Raw genomic sequence first — 11,892 nt, 5'->3', positions numbered from 1 at the left:
GTGCTTATACACGGCGACTTTGAAAACATGAATATGCGAGCCTTTTATTTCGAAAATGCAGAACGGAAGTTTTAGTAATTTCCGTTTCCTTCACGCTACCATTTTCCGGCTCCTGATCCCGGCCAAGCTATGTACAGTCAGTGATCCTGACAGCTACTGACATCTAACACATGCATGCTGAGGGATCACAACACACTTATTGAAAATGGAAGACAAAGCGCAGATACAAGAAGCAATTAAATGCCAAGGTGAAGTCGTTCGGAAGTTAAAGTCAGAGAAGGCGAGCAAAGAGCAGGTCAGTACTTAAAATGTATTATGACCATAATGCAAATTTGCTACATGCGGTTAGCAACATATCGACTTTTTTTAGGGGCTGGATCCCAGACTCATACCGCATGAATGCAGTTCTTATGAATGCAGATTTCTCAGAGGCAGTTTCATTTTCTATTCATTTACCACAGCTTGGTGTAACAGCTAGTTAACTTACATATAACTGATGCACGACATTAGCCGGGAAAACCACTGGTTTAGCAAAACGTGAAAAGGGGGTTAACATTATATTCTTGGGCCTGACTGTCAAACAGTTTTCCCAGAGTAGATATAACAGCTAGAACTGTGTTTTTGTTTTAGCTGCTGGTTTTAATCTGAAATGGAGAGGCTAACGAACCGTACATGCTAACCGGCCTCTTGCCTTCACTGGGGTTACCCAGCTAAAGCTAACGGAGTGCTATTCATATGCTAGCATGTGTAATTAGCTAACCCACTCATATGTCACATATGCTGAATTTTATTCACAATTGGATCTTCTTAGACATTTACGGCACATTGTAATATCACATTACGTTGTATGTGCCTATTGAAGACGTATACGGGCATCTGATGCAATAATTTTCTCTGTTCATCCCGACGGGTTTATAAGATAAGATAAGATATGCCTTTATTCATCCCGCAATGGGGAAATTCTCATTGTTAACATTGTTAAAATAGAAGCGTATAAAAATATAAAAGAGGTATATTACAGACAAACAAGCCAGTGTTTATAGATTCAGGTTCAGAAAGCTTTATTTGTCCACAGGGGGCAATTAAGGAAAAGTTCCAGCCAGCAGGAGTCGAACCTAGAATCTAATGATGCTTAGTGAGAGGCGTTATCCATTGTGGTTCATGGGAAATTTGTTAGGTGCTGTGACAGTTACAGAATTAGTTAATCGACTGCTACACATAAATACTGAATATATCTGACACTACTTTATATTGAGTCTTATTTGTCAGCAAGAATAAGACTTTATATTCTTTGTCCCAGTTTTTGAGCAGTGGTTCTGAAATATAATGACAGCATTGCATTAAAACTCCATTAATTTGCATCTTTCCTCACCTAATCTGTTTACCAGTCTTCTGTGTGAAAGGGGGTAAACATTATATTCTTGGGCCTGACTGTCAAACAGTTTTCCCAGAGTAGATATAACAGCTAGAACTGTGTTTTTGTTTTAGCTGCTGGTTTTAATCTGCAATGGAGAGGCTAACGAACCGTACATGCTAACTGGCCTCTTGCCTTCACTGGGGTTATCCAGCTAAAGCTAACGGAGTGCTATTCATATGCCAGCATGTGTAATTAGCTAACCCACTCATATGTCACATATGCTGAATTTTATCCACAATTGGATCTTCTTAGACATTTACGGCACATTGTAATATCACATTACGTTGTATGTGCCTATTGAAGACGTATACGGGCATCTGATGCAATAATTTTCTCTGTTCATCCCGACGGGTTTATAAGATAAGATAAGACAAGATATGCCTTTATTCATCCCGCAATGGGGAAACCCTCATTGTTAACATTGTTAAAATACAAGTGTATAAAAATATAAAAGAGGTATATTACAGACAAACAAGCCAGTGTTTATAGATTCAGGTTCAGAAAGCTTTATTTGTCCACAGGGGGCAATAAAGGAAAAGTTCCAGCCAGCAGGAGTTGAACCTAGAAGAAAAACCTATTCTTTGTCCCAATTTTTGATCAGTGGTTCTGAAATGTAACAGCATTGCATTAAAACTCCATGAATTTGCATCTTTCCTCACCTAATCTGTTTACCAGTCTTCTGTGTTAATTGATTTACTGCTTTTATTTTGGGGTCTGAACTTTTATTATCATGAAACCACCAGTGAGTGCATGTTAAATGTGTCATCTGAGGATATGACAAAGCTGAAAAGCAGCACTACTGAAAGTGAGAGTTGGAGACAAAGGCCTGGTGTTGGCTCTGTTTTAATTTAGACATCCCAGAAAGCCATGGCAGTCTGCCACTATGACAAGGGCCCTGAAATCAAGCAGCTGAATTCAATTCAGATGTAATTTCTTTCTTTTTCTATGGAATAGGTGCAACAGTTTCTTTTATCTATGACTATCTATGCCATGATCTGTGCTAGGTCTGTAGGTTCAACACACACTAACCACTTTCTAGGTCATAACATATTGCCAGAAATCAAACAGAAAGTTAGGAAGCAATATGGTATTTATTTTGCTACAATGCAGAATCGAGTTTTTAAAAATATGTTGACAGACCAAGACGGAACTCAACATGTAGGATACACTGCCTTGCTTGACTCATACACCATAATTAACTCTTCAAGATGAAGTTGAAAACAGTCCCTTAGTAAATTACAGTTTCCCCTGATGCATAGGAAGGATCCTCATGATGGCAGTGACAGGGATTCTTTGGATTTGTGTGTGTGGTGGGGGCTGTATTGGGCTGGCTGCTTTGATTGACTTGGTACATCTCATGTTCTATCCTCCACGCTGTGGTGCTGATGATGATGATGATGCTGCGTCATGCCCCGTCCTCCCCTAGTGCTAGGGTTGCTTACCACTTTTCTCCTATTCTTCCTGCCCGATCCTGGATGACCTCTGCCTGCCTCACCCTTCATCATCACCATCATCTACCTCACCACCTGGGGAAATCCAACCCATTTGATCTGCGCTGCACAACTCACTACCTTGGCTGATGACCATTGTGATTGACTGGTGTGACCGGGCCTTGACAACACTTCTGGATGATGGTGCACCTGTAATGAACTCCTGAACTTTTGCTCTTGCGGTTTCTGGACTTATTTTTTTACCCTTATTTTTTCCATACCCTGTGCTGGGGAATGAACATACTGGGCATGTTTTGTGTTCGTTCCTGGCCTGGTCTTGTGGGCTTTCGATCATGTGTCCGATCCTTGCACGCTTTCCCTGGGATCACTGTGACTCAGGTAGGCCACTGTGTCCATGTTTGACAAGTGTTGATGAGTGACTTGATTGTAGAATTCAACTTTGTCTACAAACACAGTTTGGCAACTGTAATGCAAACTAAATCTTTTTAAATCTTAATGGTAAATGTGTGTATTGCAGATTGATGAAGAGGTAGCCAAACTGCTGGAGTTGAAGGCTCAGTTAGGAGATGATGGCAAACAGCAATTTGTCCTCAAAACAGCAAAGGTAAGACTTCAAGGTTGCTGTATTCAAAGAAACACAACCTCAATTTTTGTTGTATATACAATGTGCTGCTGACTTTGGTGAAGTGAAAGTGAAAATTTTGTGCTCACAAGATATTATCTGTATCAGAATATCCTAAACCTCAATACAGGTTACATTTCGGCTCAACATTGTTATTACACAGTAGGATATATTTGCAGTTTGAGTACATTAATTAGCTTAAGTTCTGAAAACCATTTCAAGACTGTGATTCATAACATATTATCGTGTTAAAGATATAGAGTATTACCAAACAGACAGCAACAGATAAAAGGATTATAATTTAATCAGTGGATTTTAATTTGATATCAGGTTATGACTGAAGGTTAATACCAAGTGTGCTGTTTTTTTGTTGGATTTTTGTGAATCCCACTTAATATTTGATTGCAACTTGGTACATCAACAGTAACTGATATTAATGTTATTAGGAATAACATTCATTTCAAAACCTACCTTTGACTGCACAGCTAATGTGCATATTAAAAACAAAACAAAATTGAGTCAACGGACAAGTAGAAACAGAGAAAATGTCTTTCTTTGTCAGGGAACAAGAGACTACAACCCTAAGCAGATGGCCATCAGGGAGAAAGTCTTCAACACCATCATCAGCTGCTTTAAACGCCATGGAGCAGAGACCATTGACACACCCGTTTTTGAACTGAAGGTAGATTTTCACACCGTTTTACATATTTTGGTGTATAAGTGCAAAACATGGATGCAAATGATCACTTTGTTGATTTAGGAAACATTAACAGGAAAATACGGAGAGGATTCCAAGCTCATCTATGACCTGAAAGACCAGGGTGGAGAGCTGCTGTCCCTCAGATATGACCTCACTGTATCCTTTAAAAGTACACCACCACCTGTTCTCTTCTGAAGTCAGTGATGTAGATTCCTTTATATTATTTTATCATTTTTTTATGTTATTTCTTGGTTTGCGAAAAAGTTGTTATGTTGTGATGCCATGGTGATGACTATCTTCAGCTGGGTTCTCACTGTACCGGGGTTAGTGTGAATTTAATAATCACACATTCATACACTGTTACACAAATGTTTTATACTATAGAGAAGTTCTACTTCTTCTGCTTGGAGGACAGCCAGAACAGGTTTCTCTGATTGTCCACTTCAAGCTCACTGTTTTAACTGATCATGACATACATTTTATTGTTGAGGTATAGTATGTTGTACTCCTATATAAAAATGGTGTCCATTTCCTAAATCAGTTTCTTTCTGAGAGCCAGTTGCATCAAATAACATTATGACATGGATAGAATATCAATGCTAAATCAAAGTTTAACTTGCAACTGGGGCAAACATTACTAATCATAAGCTACAGAGTGTGATTGTGCAGGAATGCATGTGGTTCAGTATTCAATGTACTGGAAACTGTAATTACTTCAGCAAAACTACATACTCCGCTGCATCAAAAGGAAAAAGTGGTGTGTTTGCCTTGACTTGCCTTGTTTTAGGTGCCTTTTGCCCGCTACCTGGCTATGAACAAGATAACCAACATTAAGCGCTACCACATTGCTAAGGTCTATCGCCGTGACAACCCAGCAATGACCCGTGGAAGATACAGAGAATTTTACCAATGTGTAAGTCATCCACACATACTAAACATATTTTCCACTCCTACCAGGAGCTACAGAGTTATTAACGCATGTCCTGTTCCGAATTCTAGCCTTGTTTGATTCATTTTCATGTGTTTCAGGATTTTGACATAGCAGGGCAGTATGATGCCATGATCCCAGATGCTGAGTGTCTGAAGATTGTACACGAAATCCTCAGTGAGTTGGGCCTTGGAGACTTCCGTATTAAGGTTTGTCGGTCAGTACAGCTGAATACTCAGAAGGACAGTCAACGGTAGATCTCACTTCCTAAACTCATTCTCCACATCCAGGTCAACGACAGACGGATCCTGGATGGGATGTTTGCCGTGTGTGGTGTTCCAGATGACAAGTTCCGCACCATCTGCTCAACAGTAGATAAACTGGACAAGGTAGGGAGGCTATGTACACATGACAAAGATATGAGTTCCTGACTCCTTTTCCTCATTTGTCACTCAACAATTCTTGACGTGTGACAGTTCATGTCTTCTTGAGAAGACTGACGGACAATATACACCATTACCCCTTTATATGCACTCTGCCCCTTCATCACAGTCAGCTTAAACCACCACAAATGCTGATTTCTGACGTGGTTGTCCAGTTCCAGTCCAATCTGTGTCGTCACGGCAGTGTAGCAAACATATTTCAGTGTTTACATTTGGAAAGAATCAAAGATATTAACGATCAACATTAGGCTCATCTTTCTCCCTCGATAACACAGAGCTTGTAAAGTTTATAGCTGAATGTGCTTTTTAGAATTCATGCTAACCTGCTTAGGTAGTGTTTTACATTTCAACTTCTGACTTTACTTATTAGTGATATTAAAATACTAGAAATAAGTCCACACTGATACAAATAAATGAAAATGAAAGCTAATTATGACACTTCTCCTCCAGATGCCCTGGGAAGAGGTGAAAAAGGAGATGGTGAATGAGAAGGGTCTGTCAGAGGAGGCTGCCGACCAAATTGGGGAGTACGTCAGCATGCAGGGTGAGAGACATTCATTCATGTGACGTGAGGCACCAGTGGTGCTGGTAAAACATCTCACTATCTAAGCCACAATTAATTACACAATTACACAATTAATTAACACAATTGTTGGTCCTTAACATTGTCAGTGCGGCTGTCTTGTTAGGAGACAACAGGAAATAAAAACTGTCTGCTGTTCAGTGAGGAACTGGTTCAATTTTCATTTATGTAGCACAAGTAGTTTATTTGATATTTACATTTATCCCTAAAAATATTCCAAGAATTGAGGGTAAACACAATATATATAACTGAGTGAAGAGAGTAAATACAATTCTAACATGCTGAAGGCAGAAAAACTGCCACTACTCTCCACTACTCTCCACTACCTGCTGAACACAAAGAAGACAAACACAGACTAACTGGTGGGACATTTATCAGCTGGGGAGCTGAAGATTCTCTTTGGAATAATTGAGAATAGACCGTGATTGAGCATGAGTATTAATCAGGTTTATACAACAAGTAGTTCCTACCAAGCAATCTGATTGGTCAATAAGACATTTAGAGCGTGCACAAATCAGCATTACAGCACGGCTGACTCATTACTAAAAATATTGCTCCGCCAAGTCTGTGGCAACATTGATGTTTCATCTCCATGGCAACACTGTAACTGTCAGACCTGGAGCAGGAAACGACTGTTATTGATTTAGTTCAGTAAAGTCAGAGACCGCGTTAAAACATGAACTTCAGCTCAGAGTTCACTCATCTGGGACTGGAAAATCATTTCTGTTGCTAGGTCGTTACTAAGGTAGTCAAACCCCGTTTATTTCCATAGAAACGGGAAGCACACTCGCAAAAAACTTTAAATTTTGAGAGAAAAATGTCCAACATGAATATATATTTAATTATACACTTTATTTTGTTGGTAATTGTTGTATAATCGCAACATTACCCTCGAGGGTATGCTTAAATGTAATATGAGCATTTCGGTGATGTGCAAGCGCCTCGCTCCGCAAGCATGCTCACATGACGTTTAATTACACCCTGTCAGGTAATATTGCTTAAGTACACCAGTACACTCTGCTGCATCAATATGAGACGGTTTATGTTGCAGGTGGAATGGACCTAGCTGAACGCCTCCTTCAAGACCACAAGATGTCTCAGAGTAAGCAAGCCTGTGCCGGCCTGACAGACATCAAGATGCTCTTCAGTTACCTGCAGATCTTCCAGGTCACAGACAAGGTGAAACATGCTCTCATTCATTGTTCATAATAATCCTACATGAATGAGTCTTGCAAGCACTTTCTTTGCTTTGATCATACGTCCCCTTTACATGTTTTTATGTGTCTGTGGTCTCTCCCACTCTGGCAGTTCTTTTCTTTTAAATTCACCTTTCGTCCTCTCCAGGTGGTGTTTGACCTCAGTCTGGCCCGGGGTCTGGACTACTACACAGGAATCATCTATGAGGCAGTGCTGACTCAGGCAGGCGTGGCCGCCGTCTCTAATGAAGCCCAAAATGGCGCAAACGCAGAAGAGAGTGTTAGTGTAGGCAGCGTCGCTGGAGGGGGACGATACGACGGCCTGGTGGGCATGTTTGACCCAAAGGGTAGGAAAGTCCCATGTGTGGGTGTCAGCATTGGCATTGAGAGGATTTTTTCCATCATGGAGCAGAAGGCTGAGGTAATGAATCAGCTTAATGATTTGAGAAAAGGGAAACCTAGTCACTTCATTATTTGTTGTTTTTAAACATGCCCCAATTGAACTGTGTCCCATATTGTACTGACTGGCTGTGTTCAGGCCTCAGCTGAGAAGATTCGTACGACAGAGGTACAGGTCATGGTGGCGTCTGCTCAGAAGAACCTTCTGGAAGAGAGACTCAGACTCGTCACTGAGCTCTGGAATGCTGGCATTAAGGTGTGTGATGTCTTTTAACTTACAATTGCTATAGCAAGCCATCTAAGTTACATCACCCTTGCGTTTTAAAGGAGTGATTTGATAAACATTTGTTCAAAGTTAGCTGTGGTATTAACTAGCTTACAACTGTCCCACCAACCTACTGTTGCAGCAGTACATTATATGGGGAAAATAATCAAGAGCTCTGATGCTGAACCTGTAATTACTAATTAACATTTAACTTAAATGGTAAATGGTCTTGCTCTTATATAGCGCTTTTCTACCTAATCAAAGGTACTCAAAGCGCTTTTACAGTCAGAGACACATCCACCCATTTGCTCACACAAGCACACACACATTCACACACCAGTGCCAGTTGCACTGGGAGCAACTGGTGGTTCAGTTTGGTTTAAGTATTTCTGAAACTGCTAATCTCCTGAGCTTTCATCACATCGGTATCTACAGTTTATGATCTTCTAATGGTAAATGTTCTTATATTTATATAGAGCTTTTCTATCTATCAGTACTGCCACTATGATACATCCACCTGGGGCTTCAGTGTCTCACTCAAGAACACTTAAGACTGTGTGTATGCTACATAGTATACTGAGCTTAGTGCTACGCACTAGCACTTTTAGTTATGTTGCTTATTTGTTAGGCTGCTGTAGTAAAACATCAGATAAGTAGTGTTTAATACCCAGCATCTTATTACTATGCTTTGAAAAACTGAACAGCATAAAGTACATGTAGCTGATGTAGTATGTGCATCCAGGCAGAGGTGATGTACAAGAAGAACCCCAAACTGCTGAGTCAGCTGCAACACTGTGAGGAATCAGGGATCCCCTTGGTGGCCATACTGGGAGAACAGGAGCTAAAAGATGAAGTGGTCAAACTCCGTGTGGTGGCTACCAGAGAGGAGGTAAGACTGATACTGAATACACACACAGCTGTACTTAGACCATCGTGAGACATATGTAGAGGCCAGTTTCAGTGAAAGTTTGATTAGGGCTGGGCGATGTGGACTAAAAGTCATATCTCGATATTTTTTAGCTGAATGGCGATACTGATATATATCAGTATTTTTTCGGTGACATAATTGGGGTTTCCCCCAAAAATTATAACATATTAGATTCTTTTTTTTTTTTTTCCCTTTAAAAAAACAAACTAACAGTCAGTTATAAGTTTAAGCCACTTGCCAACTGTCACACGGGCACCTTTATTAAAGTAAACAGAACCTTAAGTGCATCTCTTTGTGCACATTTCAACAAACGTGTAAACAGGGCATTCCTTCTATGTGTACATTTCAAATAAAATATGTAACAGAACCTTACGTGCATCTCTTTGTGCACATTTCAAACACTTAAATAGACAGGGTATCTCTGTGCACATCTCAAATAACAGAAGGGCAAAACAAATGAAAACAAAAAATAACAAACCAGCTTCTGTACAATTTACAGATTTTGTGTCAGGAAAACTAACCTGTCAACACTGACAGGTTTTAGGGATGCTCGATGCTATAGAGTTAACTTCATGATTCCTCCACCATTTCAGAGGGTCAGCATCACTGTCTACACAAACTGACAACAATTAGCTTGAAAGCTCAGTTTCTACTGCGTCCTTTCGTCTGTCTGTCTGTCTGTCCCTTCCAGTCTCCCCCACAGTTCAGTGACTGTAGTGGGTTTCTTGGCCATAACTTTGTCGCCAAGGATTTTCCAGAGGTTCTCTATTGGTTTGAGATCAGGACTCTGGGCAGGCCATGTCATTATTTCAATGTTTTCAGTTTCAAGGAACTGCTTTACCCGTTTTGCTGTGTGACATGGAGCAGTTGTCCTGCATGAATACTGCGGGCTGATGGAGTGATGAACGCAGGGAGGGAACCATATGTTGTTGAAGAAGGGTCTGATAAACATTTGCATTCACTCTGCCATGTAGCTGTATAAGAGGCCCAACTCCTGCTGCAGAAAACATGCCCCAAACATGACACTTCCTCCTCCAAATTTCACTGACTTCTTTACACACTTTGGGTTCAGTCTTTCTCCAGTTTTTTCGTCAAACATAATGTTTCCCATCGGACCCAAATAAATTAAACTTGCTTTCATCACTGAAGTGAACCTTGGACCAGTTCTCCTCTGTCCACACAACACGCTCCTCAGCATAGCTTAGTCTAGCCTTTTGATCCTTTCTGCTAATGAGAGGTTTGGTCACTGCAGAGTGGGCTTTAAGTCAAAATGCTCTTAATCAGATCCCTACCCTGTTCAGCACTGAACTGGCGAGCAATTCCAGCTGCAGTGAGGAAACGATTGCCTATTGAGATCCTCCACAGTATCCTGTCCTCAATTGCATTTGTCTTCCGTGGACGACCAGCCTTCTTGGGGGACTTGAATGAGTTTGTGATGTTGTAAAGATTCAATATTCTTGGAATCACAGATTTGGAAGAACCAACTTGTCTTGCTATGGCTGATAGGGTCATGCCTTTGGCCTTCATGAGGACAACCCGCTGCCAGAGGCTTTCAGTCACTTTAGAACGTCCCACCGTCTTGCATAGTCACTGAAACAAGAAGTTAGGCTGACAGTTAAATAGGAGTTGACAGATAATCAAGGAAATTAGCACCAGGTGCCAGATTAACACCAATAACTGGGAGGTATCTGAAAGTGTTCTCTAATTTTGATCAGTGTGTTTTCTGCTACATAATGTTGTTTGTTGAAATTCCTTAGTTATTTAGTGTTCTAGTAGCATGGTATAGACACGACAAAAAGTCCTAACCAGTGCAAAGAAACGGCCATTCGTTCTACAGCCAACTACGGCACATCCCGGCACCGCTCTTCACTGGCGGTAAAAAGCGGCGAAGACGTTGGATGGGGGTAGGGGGTGTGATTGCATATCTGTCCATATATGTGTGTATGTGTAGGCCTGGAGAGCCACTTCGCCTAGAATCACAATCTTGGTGCCTCAGTCCGGAGACAACCTTGACCTGGTCCCAAACATTATTAGAGTACCTAATGAACTGGCAAATGGTTATATACTGAGACCAGTAAGGTATATACATGTGAAACACTGCAAACAAATATTTCTTGTTAAATAAACTTTTGTCTGTGCTGTCTTTCCAAAGGTTGACATTTCCAGAGCTGATCTCATCCAGGAAATAATGAAGAGGACTTCTAAGGCGTAGCCATTCTCTTCTGTCCACTCCAACCACACCTGATTGATTCATTGGCTCTACAGAAACTTGTAAAGAATCCCCCTTCCAGTGTTTAAAGAGCTTGTAGGACACAAGGGCAGTCCTGAAAACACACCAATCTTATTTCCAAAGGAGCCACAGACTGGTTTTAACAGGAGCGTGTGCTGCTAATGTTGTACTCTTACATGCTGCAACAGAGCAGGAAGCCAAATGTGAAACTAACTTGGAGTGTGTTTAAGATGACTTAGCTTACATGTAATGTGCTTTGGGAAATGTCTGAAAGACTTGCTTTCAGTATCCACTTTGTTCAGTTGTGTTCTCTGGTGAACAAATCACATCAAACCTGCCAAGTCCAACATGTCAGTGAACACATATGTAAACGACCAGAGTTGAGAAACTGTTAGACATTCACTTTCAGCACATGAACCATCAAATGATTTCTTGCACTTATACTTCTAACTTCATCGCTTAACAGAAAGTGTCTCATCTTTACCTGTATCAACCATGCTGAACTTCCCAGTGTCTGAAATAAACTTTCATTTTGCTCTGCTTAACTGCTGTTCTGTGATATAGAGCTGTACTTAGTTGTGTCAAGACAGTAGCTAGAGTGAAAAAGACTGTTACCAGCTAGCACAGCAAAGTTATACACCTCTTGCTATTATTCTTTTACTTGCCATGGAGATGCTGTGTGGTTTTCAGTTCAGAGGTAAGTAACAAAACCTTACAAATAAAGATGGAT

The 11,892-nt window shown here is 40.7% G+C and overlaps 1 protein-coding gene across 2 annotated transcripts; it reads left to right on the top strand.

The window, feature by feature from the left end:
- The first annotated feature begins 98 nt into the window (after positions 1-98).
- hars (histidyl-tRNA synthetase) lies at positions 99-11,707 on the top strand. 2 transcript variants are annotated; one of them, XM_047585631.1, is made up of 14 exons: positions 147-295; positions 2,844-3,246; positions 3,386-3,472; positions 4,053-4,172; positions 4,251-4,346; positions 4,978-5,103; positions 5,220-5,327; positions 5,409-5,507; positions 6,012-6,105; positions 7,196-7,323; positions 7,489-7,761; positions 7,879-7,995; positions 8,747-8,893; positions 11,085-11,707. In XM_047585631.1, the coding sequence occupies exons 2-14, from the start codon at positions 3,142-3,144 to the stop codon at positions 11,142-11,144; spliced, it is 1,560 nt and encodes a 519-aa protein (XP_047441587.1). In that variant the 5' UTR covers positions 147-295; positions 2,844-3,141; the 3' UTR covers positions 11,145-11,707. The 2 variants fall into 2 exon arrangements, with proteins under 2 accessions (XP_047441588.1, XP_047441587.1); XM_047585632.1 differs by lacking the exon at positions 2,844-3,246 and having other exon boundaries at positions 99-295.
- The last annotated feature ends 185 nt before the right edge of the window (positions 11,708-11,892 follow it).

This window comes from Mugil cephalus, chromosome 5 (genome assembly GCF_022458985.1).
Source record: "Mugil cephalus isolate CIBA_MC_2020 chromosome 5, CIBA_Mcephalus_1.1, whole genome shotgun sequence".
In the NCBI taxonomy this organism is placed as follows: Eukaryota; Metazoa; Chordata; class Actinopteri; order Mugiliformes; family Mugilidae; genus Mugil; species Mugil cephalus.
The sequence above is the reverse complement of the archived record's forward strand: the minus strand, read 5'-3'. Positions and strand labels throughout refer to the sequence as shown.